Consider the following 24,758-nt stretch of genomic DNA (forward strand, 5'->3'; position numbering starts at 1 on the left):
GACAACCTACTGAATAATATTCATATTTACAGATTTCTGGATACAAGGGGTGCACACCCCTTTTTCCCACCCTTTTTTTATTTAGCATAATATACAGGTCCATCCCAACGAATTAGAATAATCTGAAAAAGTTCATTATTTGCCATAATGTAATAACAATAAATAAACTTTCATATATTTTAGATTCATTACACGACAACTGAAATAATTCAAGCCTTTTATTGTTTTAATATTGATGATTATGGCTATATTACAGCTCATGAAAATCAAAAAACCCTTATCTCAGTGAATTTATTATATATATATTTTACGAGACCACAAAAAAAATGATTTTCTTTTTAAACGAGAAATGTCGACAATCTGAAAAGTATGTAATGCATATTAATATATGCAGTTACTACTTGGTCTGGGCTACTTTTGAATTCACTGAGATTATAGGATTTTTTGATTTCATGAGCTGCATGCCATAATCATCAATATTAAAACAATAAAAGGCTTGAATTATTTCAGTTGTTGTGTAATGAATCTAAAATATATGAAAGTTTATTTATTTTTTATTACATTATGGCAATTCTAATTGGTTGAGACCCATGCTTTCTCGAGACCCAGTACTCGTTCATGACCCTAAAAAGATCTTCCATGACCCCAGTTTGGGTCACAACCCAGTTTGTGCACCACTGGTAACTGGTACCAATTTGGTTGTAATATAAAAACAACAAAAAACATATGATTTTTTTGTATAAACTATAATTATTAATTATTTTTTATAAATGTGTATAGCCATTGCATTTTATTTTTGAACTACAGTATGTCATTAATGTACCTACTGTATGGTTGACCTATTTACAACTTGCCTTTCAACTGTGTATTCATACAATCATGATTAATCCCAATGATTTTATGATTTTTACAGTTTCTTTTCAGCGATGTATACCTTTTCCTTTCCTGCGTTTTACAATACAATAAATGTTTCAGATTATGATAAAAAAAAAGGGAAAAAAAGTGTTCTCTGCTCTTGTGAAGTATATAGGCTACACGTTCTAAAACTTAAAAAAAGATGCAGAAATTAATAATAATAATAATGATATTAACAATAATAATTTAGCTTAGACTCCCCTGCTTTTAAGGTATTCCAAGTCATTTTAAAGCTAGTTAGAAATGTCAGCGCACCGTGGACTGTCACTCAACAGACTTATTTTAACCCATTCTGGGCAGGAACCCCTTTTGGTGTTAGCATTACGTTATGCTTTAACTATTTAAAAATAGCAGACCTACAAGCTCGTAGCGCGCCACCGAGTGGCGCGCTACGAGCTTGTAGGTCTGCTATTTTTCTTAACTGTCAGGATTTAAGACATTTTTAAGAATCTGATCTCGGGTCAAAATGCATTAAAGAACCACCATTCATCTGTGCGTTAGAATCTGATCTCGGGTCAGAATGAGTTTAAGCGTTTCATTGGCGTTTCATTGGCCTGTTTCCAGTCAGAGGTGGGACCTGTTTTCATTCTCCCTCCCTCCATTCACTGTAATCCCCCTCCCCCCTCCCCTCTCTCTCTCTCTCTCTCTCCCTCTCTATCTCTCTCTCTCCCTCCCTCTCCCTCTATCTGCGTGTAATCCCAGTAGTAATCCATAGTAATCCCTTATGTTGTACAGTAACACATAATGTATGCTGTTGTAGTGTGGAGCTCAAGGCTGGATTCAGTCTACTGTACAATACATTCAACTGGGCCTGGCTGTCACAATTATAATACATAAATCGTAATCACAATTATTGTAGATTTCCGTATAGTAATTTCCGCTATTTATTGAAAGAAAAAATGTCAAATTATTAATTGTCAGTGATTTCTTTGTATATATTTTTTGATATTTGTCATATCTGCCCTGTGCAATCATTTGTGATCGCGACGCCTAAAAGGCAAAACGGAAATATAAATTGTAATATTCCATTGTTAAAAAAAATGGAATATTCAAAAAAACGAAAACAAAGAAATCGTGACAGCCCTACTTTTCAACTCATGCAAGGAGCTTAAAGTCATTTAATTCATTATCTATTTTACCTTATTATCTATTTCGTAATGTAACAGCAGCTATACTCTTCCTGGGTTCTCCAGGAAAGCAGTAAAAGGTACAATTCCACACATTTCTTTTATATACTTCCTCCACTATACTTATATACTTATATACTTTCTCCACACTTCCTACACAGAAAGTCCTGAATGTTCGTTTAACTCGGAGTGAAAAAACGAATAAATAATTGGCCTACCATTAAGCGACCAAGTTCAGTTAAATTAACGTTTAACTAATTGAATTCTGCAGTGTGAATAAACTGGTTGGATTGAAAGTACATTGAGTCCAGTCTCCTGTCAGGCAGTAAGGGAACCATGATGTGTTGTGGATGGATGTCCCTGTAGCTTCTAGCATCCTTGTATTTCTATTGCATTGTGTGTTCAAAGTAAAACATTTTAAGCTTGTGAGCTAAATGATATATATATTTTTTTTTTTAATGGATTTTTTTATTTTATTATTGTTCTCTTGAAAAAAGTTAGATTTAAAAATCTTTTTTTTTTTTAATTTCTTTATTGTAGGAAAAAACTTAGCTGACACTGTACCTATAATGATTTGCTTGGAGGGATCTCACACACATTATGTCACTTCTTTGACTCACTTGTCACTTCTTTGACAGGATTTAAGAGCTCAGGAACGTAAGGATGAAGAGGAGGAGGAGGAGGAGGAGGAGGAGCAGGAGGAGGAGGGGAAGGAGAACGACATGTCTACCGTGACGGAGGGGCGGTCCTCGCCCAGTTTGGACGGCTCCGTTGGCGACGCGGACGAGGTCTCTCACAGTCCTGTAAATATACCGCATATCATTTCACACATTCACGTCCAACCAGGGAAACTCCCCCCTGTCAGGTGCAAAGGAGCAACTTGGACACTCAGGCATTAAGGGAGCATGAGTTCAAGTCCGTTGCTCTCCCCTTGTCCCCCATATATGGGGACTAGGTTGGTCTCCCCTTGTCCCCCATATATGGGGACTAGGTTGGTCTCCCCTTGTCCCCCATATATGGGGACTAGGTTGGTCTCCCCTTGTCCCCCATATATGGGGACTAGGTTGGTCTCCCCTTGTCCCCCATATATGGGGACTAGGTTGGTGGAGGGTGTGTAGAGCCCAGGATCACATATAGGTCCAGATATAAATGGCATTAAATGGGGGTCAGTAGCCTATGCATGTCAAACTGGGGGGTCCTTTTCAAATGGGGTCTTTTGCCCTGAAAATGAATTTCAGGGCAAGACCTCGACCTCGCTCGTGCCGACTCGGCCCCCAGCCTGGTACCCTATAGTCAAAATATGGCCCTCGGCCCCCAGCCTGGTACCCTATAGTCAAAATATGGCCCTCGGCCCCCAGCCTGGTACCCTATAGTCAAAATATGGCCCTCGGCCCCCAGCCTGGTACCCTATAATCAAAATATGGCCCTCGGCCCCCAGCCTGGTACCCTCGTATGAATCTGATCTCAGACTCAGAATGGGTTATAATCAGACCAGTGTGTGTCCAGTGGAAACCTCGTATGAATCTGATCTCAGGTCAGAATGGGGTTAATCAGACCAGTGTGTGTCCAGTGGAAACCTCGTATGAATCTGATCTCAGGTCAGAATGGTTTAACATGACGGCAGCAGCGTCGCGGTACAAAGGCACACATTAAATCAGAAAATGTGGACGGCAGAAAATCCACCGAGGACTGCAGCGATCCCAAGAATCCCATTTATGGCGGTTTAAAAAATCCTCCTTTTTCAACTGCTTTTTGCACTGTGGATATATTTGCAATCCCATAGTTGGAACGGTGGAGCGTTGCTATAGGAACCGGACCAATGTTAAAAGGCTTCAACCATTATATAGACGGAGTATACGTTTGGGGTATGTATATGTATATTTACAGACTTGGGATATGTCCTGTCCTGTATTTACAGAACACCGAAGAGCTGAAAGAAGAATGCGTGCCCGACGGAGAGCCCAGAGGTTATTATTATTATTATTATTATTAACCCATTCTGAACGGGAACCCATTTTGATGTCGGCATCATGTTATGCTTTAGCTATTGAAAAATAGCAGATCTACAAGCTCATAGCGCGCCACCGAGTGGCGCGCTACGAGCTTGTAGGTCTGCTATTTTTGAAAAATCGAAAAACGATTGACATTTTTAGAATCTGATCTCAGGTCAGAATGGGTTCATCAGACCAGTGTATGTCCAGTGGAAACCTCGTGTGAATCTGATCTCAGGTCAGAATGGGTTAATACCCGACGGAGAGCCCAGAGGTGAGATGGAAGGCGTTCTCAGTCGTTCTGTGGGAAGCTGCCTGCATGTTCGGGAAGAAAGGATTCAATGCCGTGAGGTTTCCTAAATGAACTGCCCGTTTTATTACATGTACTGTAACTGTACACATGTGGTTATATGTCTACAGAGTCTGAGATCACAGAGGGGGCCAGTACCATCCACACAGAAGACGCAGACATCAGCAGCAAACCAGCCAATGGGACAGCAGATGACAAATCAACAAATCAGTCGAGCAAAAAGGTGTGAGAGGCTGTTCACAAAGTTAAATTGGCACACGCCTGATGTTTATGGTAGCTAAGTAGTGGCTATTAGGTTTTCAGGTATAAGATATATTATTATAACACCAATTTGTGTCCGATATCTAACCCTCTATCTATAGAAACAGTCCACAAATCGTCGAGGTGAATCTTCTTTTAAATGTAATTTTTTGCTCACAGCAGCAAATGCTATTGAGCTTCGCAGTCCCTCCCCCTTTCAGAACAACGAGTGGCCCAGGAAATGGTTCTCCGTTCATTTTCTCCATAGGCTTTTCCTAAAGTATTCATTTAACCCATTCTGACCTGAGATCAGATTCATACGAGGTTTCCACTGGACACACACTGGTCTGATGAACCCATTCTGACCTGAGATCAGATTCTAAAAATGTCAGTCGTTCTTCGAATTTTTCAAAAATAGCAGACCTACAAGCTCGTATCGCGCCACTCGGTGGCGCGCTATGAGCTTGTAGATCTGCTATTTTTCAATAGGTAAAGCATAACATGATGCTAACACCAAAATGGGTGCCCGGTCAGAATGGGTTAAAGACGGTTACGCCGCGGACAAAGCCATACCATACCATACCATACCATCTTTATTTCTATAGCACATTTAAATAACAACAAGTTGTACCAAAGTGCTTTACAATAAAATAATAAAAATCACAACTTCAAGCCAACTCGGATCGTGACAAATCATGACAATGAACACAATGTTTTGGGGCCGATCAAATAATTTATAAGAAGAAAAACAACAAAAAAACGTGTTGTAACCTGCCGTTTTTTTTCCTACTTTCTAATTATTTGTTTGGCCCAAAACATTGTGTTTATTGTCATGATTTGTCACGACAAGAGCTGGCTTTGTCCGCGGCGTAACCGTCTTTAAATAATAAATACTTTCTGAAAAGTCTATGAGGAAAATGAACGGGGATTTCTTTTCCGGGTCTCTCGAGGGGGCGGGACTGTATAATGAAGGCCTGAGTAGCCGAAACAAGGGTGTTTGTCAGAGACTGCTGCTAAATAATAAAATGAAAAGACAATTCACCTCGTGAGTGTTTACTGTTTATAGACCAGTGGCTCTCAAAGTGGTCCTCAGAGTACTTTGATGATATTTGGAATTTATCAATAATGACTTCAGTTTATGTATGAAAGTTATTTTCAATTTGCCATAATGGAAACTACTATTACGCTTTCCTCGTGAGACGTACTGTATCTTAGACTTAGGGGGAAATATTTACATATACCATAAATGTAAGGTTCTACTTCTAAGTAACCATAACAGCAGCGCATGTCGGACCATCGCATTTCCGCATCGCATCGCATGTCCCCGCGCTTCGGACCTTTGGTGTGTCGGATCTGTGTGTGCACCCCGCTCAGCTTAGTACTTTAGTATTTACAGATATCTAACCCTTAGTACTTGCAGATATCTTTTAGTATTTTGGAGAGATATCCAATCCCATCTTTGACGTGCCGTTGTCCTCAGCTCTTCTCCTTCCGGCGGCTGTCGTTGTCCCGGTCGAAGCGGACGGACGAGAAGGCCGCGGCCGTCGGCGCCAACGCCGCGGCCGCCCATGAAGAAGAGAGCCCCGCCCCCTCTGGGTTCCTCGCCGGCGGCGGGAAACCGGAGGCCAATCCGGGCGGCCCGTCGGAGCAGGCGACGCCACCGTGTGACGCCAAGCAGCCGCGCTCTCGCTCTGAGACCTGCTCCCTGCTGTGACCCCCCGCCCCGCCCCCTGAGACCTGCTCCCTGCTGTTTGTTTTTAAATGTGCCTTAATTGTTTCTCAGATGAACCACTAATATTGGTCAACCACTATCTGTTCACAAGTGACCTATTTATTGACTCCTCACCTCTGCTCCAATCTCTACCAAACAATCAGGATCCAGCCTACCAAAACCTACTATTTTAACCACTTAGAACATAATTGACCCATGCTGACCCCCCCCCTCTACGGCAAATCTCTTGACATAGCTCATGAGAACTATAGACCACCTCGTCATATAGTCTCTAGTAGTTTATGTGTTTGTTTTGTATCTGTGTGGCACATCTTCGTGTGTGTGTGTGTGTGTGTGTGTGCGCGTGCGTGCGTGTCTTTTACCACAGACTTAATGCAGAGCCTCTCGTGTGCACTGATTGGCTCTGCAGTCTTCTCTTTCAACATCTCCGGTCTCCCTCTTCTGTGTGTGTGTGTGTGTGTGTGTGTGTGTGTGTGTGTGTGTGTGTGTGTGTGTGTGTGTGTCGGTGCGCGCGTGTGTGCGCGCACACACACACGTGTACTTTTCTAAACTGTGAGATGTAAATAATTTAACTTATTGCTTAATGAAACATCCTTAAGCACATTTTGGGCATTTGCACTTTTTTATGTAATTTGTATGTGTTTTAAGGGTAAACGCCTCCTCCAATGAATTTTATATCGTGATATGATGATAATCCCCAGACTGTTATATACTGTATGTCCTTTTTTTCATGACTTGGATTTTTTTTTGTGACACTGTAAGTAAAAGCCTTTTGATATACTGTAGAAATGTGTTTATTTATTTGTTTCCTTCATGTTGTGTTGTGACTAGTGTAGGCCATATACTGTACACGGGCAACTGGCGGCCCCCACCTTCCCTTAATGCAGATTGATATCGGAATACTGATATGTTATTGATTTCAGCTTCTTTCAATTCCAAACATACCAAACTTTTTTTTATGTCCAATGTATTTGTATTTAGTTCATATAGTTCATAAAAATGTTACTTTTCAGGATTCCAAAAAAATAATAATTATATATCAGGATTTCAATTCAAATAAAATAGCTGATCTACAAGCTTGTAGGGGGGGGGGGGGGGGGGAGAAAATAGAAAGAAAGAAAATAGAAGGAAAGACAGGGCAAGAGATGCAGCTAAATACAGTAGCGATAACAATAAAGAATGTAATAGTGTGCCCTATATAGTTTTTTGGCCTAAAATATTGTCTATATGCATGAATTCTCTTGTTGACCGGTTGTCCGTATTGTGTAATATTTTATAGGGGTGTGTCTATATACCATTAACAACTATACATAAGATATCTATATATCTATCTATCTATAATTCTATATCTATATCTGTATATTATTAACAACTAATACATAAGACAAAGATTTCAACATTTCATTATGCCTTAAGTAGCATGTGACATGTTTTCATGATTCTGAAACCATTAAGCATTAGTTTAGTTTTAGCACAAAAAAAACTCCTTGGGCTAAAAACGGCAAAAATAGTTATTTGATTCTGGCATTATTATAGAAATGCGTTCATCCTCATACAGTATAGTTTGATGTTACTAAATAACAATATTGGATTCAGTTATTGTATTAATATATGCCTCCATAGTTCCAGAAAAAAATATTATGTCTACAAGTACATCCATAAGACTTTCATATTATTATTATTACATTAGAACGTTTGATTGATTGATTGATTGATTGAAGTATTTATTAATAGATTCGAATTACAGTACATTTCAAATACAACCTCAATACAAAACCCTTAACTATGGACGACCATAAAGCATTACACTTGTTTATACAATAGGGTCCACCGTGTTCAATTCATTATAAAAAAAATAGTATTTTATCGATAAGGTTATTATGATTGTTATTAACATAATATTACATATCTTCTGCAATTACATAATAATATCATGTTATTTATATATTATATAATATTATGTTATTTTTTTTAATATCAAATATCATCATCTTCAATTCAAACATTCCCCCTGGCTGTCTACAGTGTATCTATATCCATGTGTGTGTGCGCGCGCGCGCGCGTGTGTGTCCGGCGCGCATGCGCAGTGCGGCTCTCTCCATCATCTTCCAATATTCTCTCCCCAGGTCTGGAGTGGAGGAGCCAAGCCAAGCAGCACTGGAACTAGAAGCAAGCAAAGGTAAAGAAATATGTCCCTCATTCTTTCACCATTTGAAACCGCTCGAATTCAACCACCTTTTCTCCCGTTTCGTTCCATTATTGTGTCCGACGCCACGGACACAGCTGCCGGCGTCCCCCAGGGCGCTGCTTTATAGTTTGGCCCCGTCATGTATAAAGGCTTTAACTGTCCCTGTAGTGTGTGTGTGTGTGTGTGTGTGTGTGTGTGTGTGTGTGTGTGTGTGTGTGCCTGCTGCTTCCTTCGCTGCCTTGCAACGCAGCGCTCTGCTCTGACTGTGTGTGTGTGTGTGTGTGTGTGTGTATTACACTGCTGTTAGCCAGCTGTTACACCGCGACCGGTGACCCGTCGACTTCTGTGACCCCCCCCCCCCCCACACACACACACACACACACACACACATACACACGTTATTACACAATAATATCACATCTGATCGTCTACACGTTTTAACATGTGTTGTTGACAAAAAGACTATTATTATTATTATTATTATTAAATTAACTAAATATCCTGTTAAACGTTTTACAGTATGATGTAGATATACAATATTATGAATTATAAGTTCATAATGTATGTCAACGAGACTAGAGAGAGAGAGAGAGACTCAGAGAGAGAGAGAGAATTGTCGCAGCAGAATTGTACAGGTCACCGGGTTGCGTGTAACACATGCTAAGCTAACGGTAGCTAGCTCTGCTCTGCTCTCTGCTCTGCTCTGGGGGGTTGTTGTGGTCCTGGCCTTTCTATCTGGAGGCCTGTAGCTGCTGTGCTGCTGTGGGTGAGTAGTGGCTGGGGGTTCCTTCTTTTAACCTCGACATTCTCTCAAAACTGTCGATCATAACGGTGTCACGGTTTTCACGCGCATCGGGGTGTCTGCGTGTGTCGAGGCGTCGTTGAGGGGCTAATTGGCCAATTAAGTTTTCATTACAGAGCCAACATAGCGGCTAACAGGCTAACAGGCTAACACAGGCAGACAGGCAGGCAGGCAGGCAGGCAGCCCCCATACCAGCTGCCTCAGTTGAGACTGAGGGCTACTTTAGCCTAGTTTAGCTTCTCCAGCACCCAAATGCACAACACTTGTCTTGTCTAACCATGTTCGTGTTGATGATCTGTTTGTGTCCCATTTGTGAACGCAGAGAAGAGTGCAGGGGGGGGGGGGTTGTTGTAGTTTAAACTTTAAGTGTACACACACACACACACACACACACACACACACACACACAGATAGTACAAGAAAAATCCTCAGTGGCAACCAAATGGTTACATTTTTCACACTACACTGGGGGGTGATTTGACTGTTGTCAAAGAGTATCTACACAGATTTGTCTTTATATAATATATATATTGTAGCCTATATATATTATAGCCTATTCTACATATTGTTTGCAAATGGGACATTTTAGCCAGGACATGATTTTGGCTCAAATCCCTGAAGGGATAATTTAACTGAGAGATTAAAATACAAATGAGAAATTAAGAGTGTGTGTGTGTGTGTGTGTGTGTGTGTGTGTGTGTGTGCGCGCGCATGTGTGTCAAAATATATAGTACATGTTTTGTTTTCAGTTTAATGAATAAAGTCACCCACAGTTGATATTGATTATAACTTGTTAGTTGTTACACAAACATAAATGTGGCGGTTGTGTCTTTGGACCAAACTCTTTTGCTGTTTTGCTGTTCACTAGTTTTTGGGGTAAAATTCTGATCTTGTGTATATCTATCTGCCAGTGCCAACATCACTCTTGCCACGGGATGAGATTTGATTAAATTGGCTTTAAGGAATAATAGCTTTTATTATTTATAGCCTGTTTATGAGGCGTCTTGGCTTAACCACTCGACGACTTCTTCTGGATGTGAACATTAGTTCAGTTGTGAGAGCTTGTAGATTTGCTATTTTTGGCAAAGATGTGGGGGGGGGGGGGGGGGGCAAAGATGTGGGGGGGGGGGGGGGGAGTCTAAGGGTCGATTCATACTCCTATTTTAGAGCCGAATAAAAGTCGGTTCGGCTCTGTAGAGCCTACAATGTGACGTCATTTGAGGTTCGGGGGGGGGGGGGGGGGGGGGGGGGGGTACCGTCCTAAAGTCGGCTCTTCGGTGCTACTGAAAATGTCTGACGAGCCGAAATCATTTCAGCACTACAGCGCCGAAACAGCGGTAAAATAGGAGTATGAATCGGCCTTAATTGTACATCATGGCCAAATCAGGTCCCGTTTACCGAAATCTACAGGCCAGGGTTTAGGCGCTTAACAAATAATGTGGGTTAAATATATCGGCGTCAGGGATGGTTACTAGTAATGAAAGTAAGACGGGTGACTCTGCTTCTCTCTGAGTGAGTGTGCCTTGTCTAAAACAGCATCTTATTACTTGCTTGTTGTCTTCCTTTCAATTTAAGGCTTCCAGCATGTACTGTACTGTACTGTACTGTACTGTACTGTACTGTACTGTACTGTACTGTACTGTACTGTACTGTACTGTACTGTACTGTACTGTAACTACTGTACTGTACTGTAACTACTGTACACTACTTTAGGAATATTGTACGGACAACTTGCACACACACAAATTGTGCCTAACCATTTCCTGTGCTTTAGTGTACAGTGACTTCATTTAGTTTAGATTCCAAGAAAATCCCTCCCAAAAAGGGACACCTAAAGTACATACTGTTGTTGTTGTTGTTGTTAAAGTGTGTAACTGTATCATAACTGTATCATGGTTCTTCTTGTCCGTCTACCTCATGTCATGTCATGTCATGTCAGTGTCATGTCAGGGTCATGTCATGGAACGTTTACCTGCGGCCTTGATAACGGGCGGTACTCTAGAAATGTTTAATGAACAGTAAACTCTGTCATGCCATGAGTTGTCATAATTACAACAGCGCTTCAATTAAGGCATATTAAGACCCCGGCTGTCTTTTTTTTGCAGAATGGACAAAATTATTATAATTGTTTTAATACAGAATGAGATCATCATATCGATGATATCGGTTATCTATCGGCCATAACAGCAATGAATAATTAAATAGCATATCGATATTGGCCAAAATATCTCCACGGCACATCCCTACTAGGGACCCCCCCTGGTACCCCCCCCCCCCCCCCCCCCGATGACCCCTGGGGGCCCCACTTTGAGAACCTCTCTCTCTCTCTCTCTCTCTCTCTCTCTCTCTCTCTCTCTCTCACAGTCTTGTTATGTCATGGTCTGTCTAGTCATAATTTACTGTCCAAATCAGTCGAGGAGAACAACATCATGTTTTGTCCTTTTCATATTTCATAATGGCAGAGACATTGGCCCACTCTGCCATTTGTTTTTAAATTAAATTGAGCTTGAATGGTAATGAGGAGCCAGCCTGTTCTCAACCTGGGGGTCCTGGGTTCCGGTGACCCCCCCCCCCCAAGGGGTCCTTGAGGGGGTCCCCAGCAAAATGAGGAACACTTGAGCCCTTAATCCATTCTGAACGGGAACCCCTTTTGGTGTCGGCATCATGTTATGCTTTAGCTATTGAAAAATAGCAGATCTACAAGCTCATAGCGCGCCACCGAGTGGCGCGCTACGAGCTTGTAGGTCTGCTATTTTTGAAAAATCGAAGAACGACTGACATTTTTTTGAATTTGATCTCAGGTCAGAATGGGGTTAATCAGACCAGTGTGTGTCCAGTGGAAACCTCGTATGAATCTGATCTCAGGTCAGAATGGGTTAAGCCCAGTTTTTTCTTTTTTTTTTAACCTTGTAAGATCAGCTATTTCCGAAGAAAATGGAGCAGTAGTGTCTGACGTAATTTACACATCCTATTAAAATACATCCTATTAAAATGGAGCAGTAGTGTCTGACGTAATTTACACATCCTATTAAAATACATCCTATTAAAATGGAGCAGTAGTGTCTGACGTAATTTACACATCCTATTAAAACACATCCTATTAAAATGGAGCAGTAGTGTCTGACGTAATTTACACATCCTATTCCGAACTGTGGGTTGCGTTTTTCTTCTTTTCCTCATTCTGAATTTTAATATTGCATCAAATATGAAGAACTGTGTTCCAAAAAATAAACAAATGATCCCAGAAGTTTGAATCATAATATGAATATGGATATGGTCGAGGTGAACAGTCTGCGTTAGGGATGCACGATAATTATCGTCCCGATATTAGCAATTATGAAGTCATCCCGATACATTCGATAACATTATAATAGCGCCGATAATACATATCTTTTGGGCAAAAAAATAAAATAAAAGTGTGGCTGGTTTTGGATGAGAGGCGCTTGTTTTTCCTCTAGGCTCCTCCCGTTTTGCCTGTACTGTGGTATCACTGTGGTTTAGGAATAGGAGTTTTTCTAGTATTTCACAAATCCAGCGCTCCCTGGCTGTGACGTCAAGTGCAATTCTTTTGAAGAATTACCCCGCAAAAAAATACTAAGTGAGTGTATCTTGTGTGTCCCCTCTACCACAGACATGATGGACTTAGTGAGTGTATCTTTGTGTGTCCCTCTCCCACAGACATGATGGACTTAGTGAGTGTATCTTTGTGTGTCCCTCTCCCACAGACATGATGGACTTAGTGAGTGTATCTTTGTGTGTCCCTCTCCCACAGACATGATGGACTTAGTGAGTGTATCTTGTGTGTCCCTCTACCACAGACATGATGGACTTAGTGAGTGTATCTTTGTGTGTCCCTCTCCCACAGACATGATGGACTTAGTGAGTGTATCTTTGTGTGTCCCTCTCCCACAGACATGATGGACTTAGTGAGTGTATCTTGTGTGTCCCCTCTCCCACAGACATGATGGACTTAGTGAGTGTATCTTGTGTGTCCCTCTACCACAGACATGATGGACTTAGTGAGTGTATCTTTGTGTGTCCCTCTCCCACAGACATGATGGACTTAGTGAGTGTATCTTTGTGTGTCCCTCTCCCACAGACATGATGGACTTAGTGAGTGTATCTTGTGTGTCCCTCTCCCACAGACATGATGGACTTAGTGAGTGTATCTTGTGTGTCCCCTCTACCACAGACATGATGGACTTAGTGAGTGTATCTTGTGTGTCCCTCTCCCACAGACATGATGGACTTAGTGAGTGTATCTTGTGTGTCCCCTCTACCACAGACATGATGGACTTAGTGAGTGTGTCTTGTGTGTCCCTCTCCCACAGACATGATGGACTTAGTGAGTGTGTCTTTGTGTGTCCCTCTCCCACAGACATGATGGACTTTGCCGCACGGTGACCGGTGCAGGGAGGCGGAGCCAGCCAGCATGCTGAGGACGGTCTGAAACCACGTTTTATCACCTCCACGACGACGTTGAGCAAAGCCAAGCTCTGCGCTCTGATTGGTCCCCCCAATCACCTCGAGGAGAAGCGAGGCCGCTGTTCCATCATCACCGTCGTCGTCATCATCATCACCGCCGCCGCCCTCACCGATGGCGGCCAACCGAAGGGGAGACGCGCCGTGATGGAGTCCCGCCCCCCTGCGCCGCGCCGTTTAGAGTCCAGAACCATGAAGCATCTGGAGGGGTAGTTAGGGGGCGGTCCCCCCCCCCGCCCTGGCAGGTAAAGGTTCCACTAGCCCCCCTCCTATGAGGGGCGCTAGCCCCCTCCTATGCACAGCTTTGTGTGTATGTCTGAGCACGGAATGTGGAATCAATGGAAATCACACTTTGAATATAGGGGACAAATTAGCACATTCCACACCAAGCCGACCTGGGACACGAAGCAAGAGTGTACAGTGCACTGAAGTCCCCTCAGTCAACCCCCGCCACTCTTGGCCCTCTCTCTCTCTCTCTCTCTCTCTCGCTCACTGCCTTGCTCTCTCCCACAATGTTAACCCATTCTGACCTGAGATCAGATTCATACCAGGTTTCCACTGGACACACACTGGTCTGATGAACCCATTCTGACCTGAGATCAGATTCTAAAAATGTCAGTCGTTCTTCGAATTTTTCAAAAATAGCAGACCTACAAGCTCGTATCGCGCCACTCGGTGGCGCGATATGAGCTTGTAGATCTGCTATTTTTCAATAGGTAAAGCATAACATGATGCTAACACCAAAATGGGTGCCCGGTCAGAATGGGTTAATGTTAAGTTAGTAAAGTTACACCTATTTTATGTAAATAACAGGGTAAAATGTGCAGCATTGGGAGGTAAAGGGGAAACACTTTAATTGTGAAGGGACGACAGGATGAGGAAAGGTGTTGTTGTTGCTAATTGTGGAGAGTAATGGCTGCGTGTGATATTGAACAGTTAAAACTATTCGTATCAATATACGGCTGTATCAACAAAATAATGATGTCATAGGTATATGGGGGGCCTCATATTTGGTCTTGAAACTGGCCTCCAGGTTCCTAAGGCCGCCCCTGATTATATTGTACCATATTATTGCTGTCGTGGCCGTATGCTTTTAAAATATATTTTTTATCCCACGATTTTGTAACCCATTTTTCACCCCTGTGTCAATCATCTACTGTGATCCTGGGCTCTACACACCCTCCGCCAACCTGGGGAGAGCAACGGACTTAACTCATGCTCCCTTCATGCCTGAGTGTCCAAGTTGCTCCTTTACACCTGACAGGGGGGAGTTTCCCTGGTTGGACGTCGTAGCGCGTGCAGAAGGAACACGTTATTCCAACCAGTTCCTTTCCCCTCCATCAGGCGCCCCGGCTGGCCAGGGGGAGGCAGTTTAGAGACCAGGATTACTGCATGTTTTTTGTGAGGGTACCTACCCTAGGGGACACGGGGAGAACATGTGAGGGTACCTACCCTAGGGGACACGGGGAGAACATGTGAGGGTACCTACCCTAGGGGACACGGGGAGAACATGTGAGGGTACCTACCCTAGGGGACACGGGGAGAACATGCAAACTCCACACAGAAAGAGCTACATGCTAATGGCGAATGACACGATTACATTTTGATCACGTCATCAAAATAAAACGGTAGGTTACGAAAGGTAAACCCCGGTTCTTTGACCAAGCGGTTTCGTCTCTAAAAATCTACGGAACCCGAATACCGAGTATTCGGCTATTCGGCCGATTTTCGTTTTCCTGAAAGGTTTTGGTCAGTTTCCACCGGACAGCGACGACAATTTATTGGGTGGCGTTGTGTCGAATGTGATTTTTATTTAGTTTGCACCTGTAATCTGTATCATAACTGCTGGCCTGAGACTGAATCAAATCAATAAAGCCTTTATCTTATCTGCTCTTATCTTAGGTCGTCCCCGGCCTCCTCCCCTCATCCCCCCGTCCCCCTCCCTCCCCCCCTTCCCCCTCCCACACACAAACTCACCAACGAAAAAAAGGAAGAAGAAAAAAAAAAAGGCGTCCCGGGACGTTGAAGCCAAGTCCCAGCAGAGGGGTCTGGCGAGGCCCCGCCTTCTCCCAGAGAGGCCCCGCCTTCTCCCAGCGAGGCCCCGCCTTCTCCCAGCGCGGCCCCGCCTTCTCCCAGGGAGGCCCCGCCTTCTCCCGACGAGAGGTAGGCCTGTCGCAATCGCAATGCTTTGAGATAGTGGCATTAACCCATTCTGACCTGAGATCAGATTCATACCAGGTTTCCACTGGACACACACTGGTCTGATTAACCCATTCTGACCTGAGATCAGATTCTAAAAATGTCAGTCGTTCTTCGATTTTTCAAAAATAGCAGACCTACAAGCTCGTAGCGCGCCACTCGGTGGCGCGCTATGAGCTTGTAGATCTGCTGTTTTTCAATAGATAAGGCATAACATGATGCTAACACCAAAACGGGTTCCCGTTCAGAATGGGTTAATTATTTTCATCCTAATGTTTTTCATCATGACAACATTCTTTTTTTCTCCAGACATTTTCAAACATTTTCCTAAAATCGCAGAAATGGCTGATCTACAATGCGTCACTTTGGTGACACGTAAGCTTGTAGATCAGCTATCTCTACCATTTATTTTATTCTCTTTTCTTTTTAAACTTATACAATTATAAAATGTGTTAGTAATTTCTTTGTGTGTTTTAGTTATCTGTCATATTTGTGATCTGCTATTTTTCAATAGCTAAAGTATAACATAATCCGTGAAACAACGGCAGGGTTCAATTATATTCATTATGTTGCGATGACGACCAACGCCAAAAACTCAATCAAATGGTCCATCGCCAATTATTTGTGTGACCACTTAAAATGGACCTAATGGTGACATCACACAGCCCTAGCCGCCTCATTGGACGCCGAGAGAGAAGGAAGCGTGTCCTGCACGCTGACGCGCTGATCACATGACCCTGCTGAGGCGCCAAGGAGGAGGCGTGGTCTGAACCACACGGGAAGACATGAATGGAGGAAAGGAGTGCGAGCAGGGAGACCAGAGGCCCCGCCCCCTGCCCGTCCAGGTGCCCATTGGCTGGCAGAGGAGGGCGGAGCCAGCCGGAGCAGTGGCCTATATAAGGTAAGATGCGTATTGTGCAAGGATGCGCTGTGATTGGCCAGTCGCTGTGATTGACAGCCTAACTTTTTTTTATTTTCTTCCTATATTTTTTATCCCACGATTTTTCACCCCTGTGTCAATCATCTAATGTGATCCTGGGCTCTACACACCCTCCACCAACCTAGTCCCCATATATGGGGGACAAGGGGAGAGCAACCTAGTCCCCATATATGGGGGACAAGGGGAGAGCAACCTAGTCCCCATATATGGGGGACAAGGGGAGAGCAACGGACTTGAACTCATGCTTCCTTCATGCCTGAGTGTCCAAGTTGCTCCTTTACACCGGCCGGGGGGGAGTTTCCCTGGTTGGACGTAGCGCGTGGAAGGAACACGTTATTCCAACCAGTTCCTTTCCCCTCCATCAGGCGCCCCGGCTGGCCAGGGGGAGGCAGCCTAACCCTAACCTAACTAAAACATAATAGCCCAGGCTCTTCTTCAACAAAGATGGCGAAGGCAAACATTATTTCTTCTGTACTTGTATACGTACAATAGAGTCCTGACGTCCACTCGTTCATCCCCTGGTTCTGCCCGCTTCACAGAAGTAATTTCTCTATGGAGAATAACATGGGCTCATCTTAAAATGGTTTCATATAACAAGCTGTCTCTGCGTTATTGTCAGGGAGGTGTCTCTGTATCGTTATATCGTGTGTGTGTGTGTGTGTGTGTGCGCTTCAGTCCCAGTGGGTCAGTACTGAGCAGTCTGGACCAGGTGAAGAGCTACCTGCTGACAGATGGAACGTGTAAATGTGGTCTGGAGTGTCCACTCATACTGCACAAGGTACTGATGATGCTTATCCTTATCTCTCTTCTATTCTATTCTGCTCTTCTATTCTCTTCTATTCTTCTCTTCTCTCCTCTCCTCTCCTCTCCTCTCCTCTCCTCTCCTCTCCTCTCCTCTCCTCTCCTCTCCTCTCCTCTCCTCTCCTCTCCTCTCCTCTCCTCTCCTCTCCTCTCCTCTCCTCTCCTCTCCTCTCCTCTCCTCTCCTCTCCTCTCCTCTCCTCTCCTCTCCTCTCCTCTCCTCTCCTCTCCTCTCCTCTCCTCTTCTCTTCTCTTCTCCTCTCCTCTCCTCTCCGCTCTGCTCTGCCTGTCTAACCTGGGGGTCCCAGAGATAGAAATGTCATTTAATGGGGGTCCATAGGCTAATGCATGTCAAACTGGGGGTCCTTGAAATGAAAGGGTTGAGAATCACTGCTCGAGACGTAAAAAATCTATTCTTATGGGGTCCCTGGCGTATCTTTTCTCATGGGGGGTCCACAGGCTAATTTGGGGGGTCCTTGACATGGGACACGTTTGGTAATCACTGTGACCGTGTGTCCAGGTGTTCCTCTTCGACCCGCGGGCCGCCGTGAAGCAGAGGACGGCGGAGGACGTGCGGGCTGACGAAGACGTCACCAAGCTGTGCATCCACAAGAGGAGGCTTCTGGCCGTGGCCTCGCTGCACAGGAGCCTGGAGACACACCCCTCTCTGGCACCGGCCAATCCCGGAGCCCACACAGGTCATTATAATGATCAGACACACCCCTCTGAGACTCTGGCCAATCCCGGAGCCCACACAGGTCATTATAATGATCAGACACACCCCTCTGAGACTCTGGCCAATCCCGGAGCCCACACAGGTCATTATAATGATCAGACACACCCCTCTGAGACTCTGGCCAATCCCGGAGCCCACACAGGTCATTATAATAATCAGACACACCCCTCTGAGACTCTGGCCAATCCCGGAGCCCACACAGGTCATTATAATTATCAGACACACCCCCTCTCTGGCACCGGCCAATAGTGGAGCCCACACAGGTCTTTCATTATATTATTTTATGGATTGTGATTGGTCCATCACCGAATTCATCTGTGACGTCCGGGAACGTCTATAGAGCGTCGCAGTCCCGCCCCCTCCAGAGACCCGGAAAATAAATCCCCGTTAATTTTCCTCATAGACTTTTAGAAATGTTTCTGGCCAAACAAAGAATTAGAAAGTAGTTGTTTTTCTTCTTTGTAATTATTTGTTTGCTCCAAAATATTGTGTGTGTTGTCATGATTTGTCACGACAAGAGTTGGCTTCGTACGACGCTTAAAAGGTCTTTAAAATAAATACATTTTGAAATGTCTATTGGAAAAAAATGCATTGAGATTCATTTCCTGGGCCTGACGCCGTCATGAAAGGGGGCGGGACTGCGACGCTCTATTGCCTGGCAGTCACTGTGTTAACGAGTTATTTGAATGACAGCAGAATACACGTTCAGAAGCATCTCTTACTCCTTGAATAGTTTTGGAAGAAACTATTAACGTCTTTTTTCTCCCTTTGTGGTGTTTTTAAAGGTGCGACAGCGACGGTCCCGTCTCATTCCACAGCCCAACGAGCAACACGGGTCAGAACACACGAGGGCCTGGTCTCCTCCTCCTCCGCTCCCGACCAACAGAACCCTTTCAGGATGGTTCTGTCTGCAGCAGCGCAGCAGCAGCAGCGGTCCTACCCCCCCCAGGTAGGCCTGTCACAGCGGTCCTACCCCCCCCAGGTAGGCCTGTCACCAGCACACAGTCAGCAGCAGCGGTCCTACCCCCCCCAGGTAGGCCTGTCACAGCGGTCCTACCCCCCCATGTAGGCCTGTCACCAGCACACAGTTAGACACAGCAGCAGCGGTCCTACCCCCCCCAGGTAGGCCTGTCACAGCGGTCCTACCCCCCCCAGGTAGGCCTGTCACAGCGGTCCTACCCCCCCCAGGTAGGCCTGTCAGCAGCACACAGTTTAGTTGACGATTCATTGTCTCTCAAAGAAACGGAAACATCGAAACGTTGTCGTTTATTACTTGAACCCTGTTAATAAATGAAGGGCATAAATTGTCTGAGCTGCTCCAGTGCCTTATTTTCTCAAAGTTTTTTTGGCATTTGGAAATTGGAACATTATTTATGAATAATAATGACATGTCTGTTTGCCTTTTTAGGCTTCGTCATAAAAGATAAAAAGCGCACAGGGCAGATATGAGAAATAACTGTAATATTCCAATACTTTTTTTTATAAATGTTATACTTAAAAATATAGCTTATAGCTTATCTTCTATATACTGTAGCACATCTGCTATTTCTGTTTTGTATGAACCTCTTTAAACATGGAAACGACAAAATAATCCTGATTATCTTTGCAATTGATTTGCAATTAGCCCTTTGCTAAATCCCACCCCAAAAGGTGATTGTGAGCTTGTAGATCAGCTGTTTTCAGCATGCAACCAAGTGTAAAATGACTTCTACTTGTCCACTAGTCCCTTCCTAACATTTTAGTCTAGTTTTTATTTGTTGACGAAATTGTAAGTATATTTTAGTCTTAGTTTTAGTCATCGTAGCTTAGTTTTCCATTTGTTTTCGTCAGTGAAAATAGGTAGTCGACGAACATTTTTCGTCTTAGTTTTAGTCGACGAAAACAACACTGCACAGCTTAGCGTGGAGAAAGTTATACGACTGACCCGCCCAGGTGATGGCGATGATACTAATGACCGTTTGGTCTTACTGTGCAACATGAAAACTCCCGTCGGGCGGTCGTTAAAAGTTGATTTCTCCCAATGTAATTTCCTCGTATTTCTAGTTTATTTAAATAATGTCATGCACATGTTGTCCAGTGCATAGCCTACTGCAGGCCTGGTTGACTAGATTTAGAAGACGTGTTGTCCAGTGCATTTAGCCTACTGCAGGCCTGGTTGACTAGATTTAGAAGACGTGTTGTCCAGTGCATTTAGCCTACTGCAGGCCTGGTTGACTAGATTTAGAAGACATGTTGTCCAGTGCATTTAGCCTACTGCAGGCCTGGTTGACTAGATTTAGAAGACATGTTGTCCAGTGCATTTAGCCTACTGCAGGCCTGGTTGACTAGATTTAGAAGACATGTTGTCCAGTGCATTTAGCCTACTTAGCGGAAGGGCTAATTAGAGGATTCTGTAATAATCGTATGAACCCTGACCCCCAGGATGTGGCTGACCTCCAGCACCAGGACCTGTACCCCGGCTACCCCCCCAGGCACCAGAGGCTGCTGGGGCCCGGCCCGGACCCCGGCCCCAAGTCCCCTCCTCTATACCGCCATCACGCTGCCTACGGAGGCATGCTGAGCCCCCCGCCCCCCCCCGACCCTCTGGGGGGTCCGGACGGCTCCCCGCGGGCCGCGGCGGCCAGCGGCAGGACTAGCGACCCCCTCCCCATGGGGGAGGGCGGCGCCGGCGCCCGGCCCCCCTACCACCGCAGGACGCCCCCCCAGGGGTTAGGGTTAACCCCCTCCTGCGCCCTGCAGAAGCGCCAGGTGGCGAGGGAGAAAGACCCGCTAGGCATCCTGGACCCCATCGTCCCTGTCAAGGCCCCCGCCCCCCCCCACCACCACCACCACTCTCAGGTACCAATGATGAATGTAAACAAGGCCCCGCCGCCGGCCGTCGTCCCGTTGCCTAGCAACCTGCCGCTGCCCACGGCCAAGCCGGGCCACGTTCAGAGGACTCTGCAGCCCGCCACCTGCTCCCCCTGCTCGCCCTCCCCCCTCCACACCGCCCCACCGGGCCGCGCCTCCCCTCACCGCTCGCGCTCCTCCTCCACGTCCTCGGACCACGGGGGCTTCGCCGTGCCCGGTGGCGGCGTGAAGGTGCCCCCCCCGCCGCGCTCCCCGAGGTCGGCCGTGGGCTCGCCGCTGCCCGCCCTGCCTTCCAGCCCCTCCTCCCTGCACCACCACCACCACAACAACAAGGACCCCCAGACGCTTCCTGGCATGGCGGCTTCCAACCCCGCCTACTCGCCCACATCCTCCTCCTCGCAGAAGGCTCACCACCCAGGTTAGAACACCCTAACCCTAACCCTAACCCTAACCACCCAGGTTGGAAGACCCTAACCCTAACCCTAACCACCCAGGTTAGAACACCCTAACCCTATCCACCCAGGTTAGAAGACCCTAACCCTAACCCTAACCCTAACCACCCAGGTTAGAAGACCCTAACCCTAACCCTAACCACCCAGGTTAGAAGACCCTAACCCTAACCCTAACCACCCAGGTTAGAAGACCCTAACCCTAACCCTAACCCTAACCACCCAGGTTAGAACACCCTAACCCTAACCCTAACCCTAACCACCCAGGTTAGAACACCCTAACCCTAACCCTAACCCTAACCACCCAGGTTGGAAGACCCTAACCCTAACCCTAACCACCCAGGTTAGAAGACCCTAACCCTAACCCTAACCCTAACCACCCAGGTTAGAAGACCCTAACCCTAACCACCCAGGTTGGAAGACCCTAACCCTAACCCTAACCCTAACCACCCAGGTTAGAAGACCCTAACCCTAACCACCCAGGTTAGAAGACCCTAACCCTAACCACCCAGGTTAGAAGACCCTAACCCTAACCACCCAGGTTGGAAGACCCTAACCCTAACCCTAACCACCCAGGTTAGAAGACCCTAACCCTAACCCTAACCACCCAGGTTAGAAGACCCTAACCCTAACCACCCAGGTTAGAAGACCCTAACCCTAACCCTAACCACCCAGGTTAGAAGACCCTAACCCTGTGTGGAGTTTGCATGTTCTCCCCGTGTCCCCTAGGGTAGGTACCCTCACATGTTCTCCCCGTGTCCCCTAGGGTAGGTACCCTCACATGTTCTCCCCGTGTCCCCTAGGGTAGGTACCCTCACAAAAACATGCAGTAATCCTGGTCTCTAAACTGCCTCCCCCTGGCCAGCCGGGGCGCCTGATGGAGGGGAAAGGAACTGGTTGGAATAACGTGTTCCTTCCACGCGCTACGTCCAACCAGGGAAACTCCCCCCTGTCAAGTGTAAAAGAGCAACTTGGACACTTAAGCATGAAGGAAGCATGAGTTAAGTCCGTTGCTCTCCCCAGGTTGGCGGAGGGTGTGTAGAGCCCACGATCACAGTAGATGATTGACACAGGGGTGAAAAAAAAAAAAGAAAACCCTAACCCTAACCCTAACCACCCAGGTTAGAAGGTTTTCATTTTAGTTTAGTTTTTAGTTTGTTTAGATTTTTTCTGTCTCCACCAGGCCGAAGGCATGGGGAGAGTATGTCCGTCCGACCGTCTGTGAACAGCTAATCTCTTGATCTCAGCCAAACTGTGCACACACACTCCCTGGATGCCACAGCTGAACCTCTGCCCCAAATCTTTCACATGGGCCTGTTTATAGCGCCCCCAGGACGCTATAAAAACACATTTTTTTGGACGGTACACCTACAGATTTTGTCCAAACATCACGCGGATCGGTACACAGTTTCTCTATAGCCATTAAACGAAACGGGGCTTTCAGATTTCTCATACTCGATTGGCTTCGTTTTGAACAAAATACCTCAAATCATGGTCAAGCTTCATGTTTTTACTAAGGCCGGGACTAATTGCGATTAATTTAGATTAATTAACTACAGAAAAATGAATCGCGATTAACTACAGATACCTTTTTTTTCACCTCAGAACGTTTCTCACTGGGCGCTTTTCTATAGTACTGAAAACTGGAAATAATAAAAAGTCACCCCATTTTGTGTTGCCTAGAACTGGAGGTCTGACAAAAAACAGTAACAATATGAAGTAAGTACAGCTTTGTGATGTCACTGAGATGTACTCGTTACCGTTACTAATTGTTTTTCAGACCTCCAGTTCTAGGCAACACAGAATGGGGTGACTTTTTTTTATTATTTCCACAACAGGTATATTAATGACAGTAAAATGTTGAAAATGAGTGGTATCCTGTAGTCACTATTCATTGATTCACTGGGATACCAAAAAACATTAAAAAAAAGGTTTCTCGCTGTTCTCAGGTTGAATATTGATATGCGATTAAAATGCGATTCATCTAGATTAATTAACTACAAAGCCTCTGATTATTTAGATTTTTTTTTTAATCGAGTCCCAGCTCTAGTTTTTACCTTTTTATAACTGCACTGATCTGTGTAAAACTTTGTTTATATCTGCGCTTCATAGTGCCGCCAGGATGCCGACTTATGCAAAACACATTTTTGGATGTTACTGCTTCAGATGTTTTCAGATTTTCACGCAAATGGAACACATGATCAATACTAATGATGCACCGAATATTCGGCTGCAGAAAATATTCGGCAGAAAATGCATTTTCGGCTTATTCGGTTTCGGCCCGAATAGGCAGAAAATATATCACCGAATAGTGTATGCAATAAATGCATTCAAAAGGGCTGAATAAATATTTTATGGACCCATAATTGTGATTATTATTTAAGTAAAGTTTTGCCATAACCATTTATTTTGCCATACATCAGGTAGCTTTAAGGTACGGCCATGACAGCAATGGTAGGAAAAAATATATATTATTCATATTCGGAATATTCGGTATTGGGTTTTCGGCCAACTGTTTCCTATATTCGGTATTCGTTTTCGGCCAAGAATTTCCCTTTCGGTGCATCCCTAATCAATACCATATCCAACAATGCACGGCCACAATACAACAAACATTCCTGATCCTGACCTGGTGGAGACCTGTGCTCCGAGGAGCACTCTTTGTTCAGGTGAAACCTGACTAATGAACGCTCATGAAATGTAGACGACCGTGTCACTCAGAGGACCTCGTCATTTTAGATTTGTAAAGAAAAACAAAAAAACATGATACATTTTCAGTTAGTTATCGTTTATTTCGTTTTTTATCCCATTCTGGGCGGGAACCCCTTTTGGTGTTTTAAACATTATACGTTATAATTTAGCTATTGGAAATGGCAGATCTACAAGCTCATACGAGCTTGTAGGTCTGCTATTTTTTAAAAAATGTGAAAATATTTATTTCAGAAAACTGGAGGATTTAGAAGATTAAATTTTTTAAATTTTGAGGTTATCTTTTCCA

The 24,758-nt window shown here is 44.8% G+C and overlaps 2 protein-coding genes across 6 annotated transcripts in view; both read left to right on the plus strand.

The window, feature by feature from the left end:
* LOC308312007 (uncharacterized protein) overlaps positions 1-24,758 on the plus strand; it is a 45,050-nt gene that overhangs the window by 3,178 nt on the left and 17,114 nt on the right. For 2 of the 5 annotated variants that reach the window (XM_080758852.1, XM_080758854.1), the window contains exons 1-8: positions 8,452-8,494; positions 13,684-14,032; positions 15,690-15,950; positions 16,652-16,887; positions 17,602-17,704; positions 18,246-18,423; positions 19,247-19,410; positions 20,883-21,729. In XM_080758852.1, the coding sequence (XP_080614978.1) occupies positions 16,772-16,887; positions 17,602-17,704; positions 18,246-18,423; positions 19,247-19,410; positions 20,883-21,729 (1,408 nt within the window). In that variant the 5' untranslated portion in view covers positions 8,452-8,494; positions 13,684-14,032; positions 15,690-15,950; positions 16,652-16,771. Of the gene's footprint in view, positions 1-8,451; positions 8,495-13,683; positions 14,033-15,689; positions 15,951-16,651; positions 16,888-17,601; positions 17,705-18,245; positions 18,424-18,644; positions 18,664-19,246; positions 19,411-20,882; positions 21,730-24,758 lie in introns of those variants that run through there. The other 3 variants (XM_080758855.1, XM_080758853.1, XM_080758856.1) reach the window with 3 other exon arrangements.
* LOC308311554 (uncharacterized protein) lies at positions 2,748-6,446 on the plus strand. The gene is made up of 4 exons (XM_080758289.1): positions 2,748-2,845; positions 3,961-4,009; positions 4,454-4,566; positions 6,064-6,446. The coding sequence occupies exons 1-4, from the start codon at positions 2,765-2,767 to the stop codon at positions 6,295-6,297; spliced, it is 477 nt and encodes a 158-aa protein (XP_080614415.1). The 5' UTR covers positions 2,748-2,764; the 3' UTR covers positions 6,298-6,446.

Source organism: Protomyctophum bolini, assembly GCF_963924005.1.
Source record: "Protomyctophum bolini genome assembly, chromosome: 24".
NCBI lineage: Eukaryota > Metazoa > Chordata > Actinopteri > Myctophiformes > Myctophidae > Protomyctophum > Protomyctophum bolini.

Coding starts and splice junctions, on each gene's coding strand:
- LOC308311554 (XM_080758289.1), top strand. CDS start 2,765: ATGTCTACCGTGACGGAGGGGCGGTCCTCGCCCAGTTTGGACGGCTCC. Junction 4,010..4,453: donor GCCCGACGGAGAGCCCAGAG/GTTATTATTATT, acceptor ATATGTCTACAG/AGTCTGAGATCACAGAGGGG. Junction 4,567..6,063: donor CAAATCAGTCGAGCAAAAAG/GTGTGAGAGGCT, acceptor CGTTGTCCTCAG/CTCTTCTCCTTCCGGCGGCT.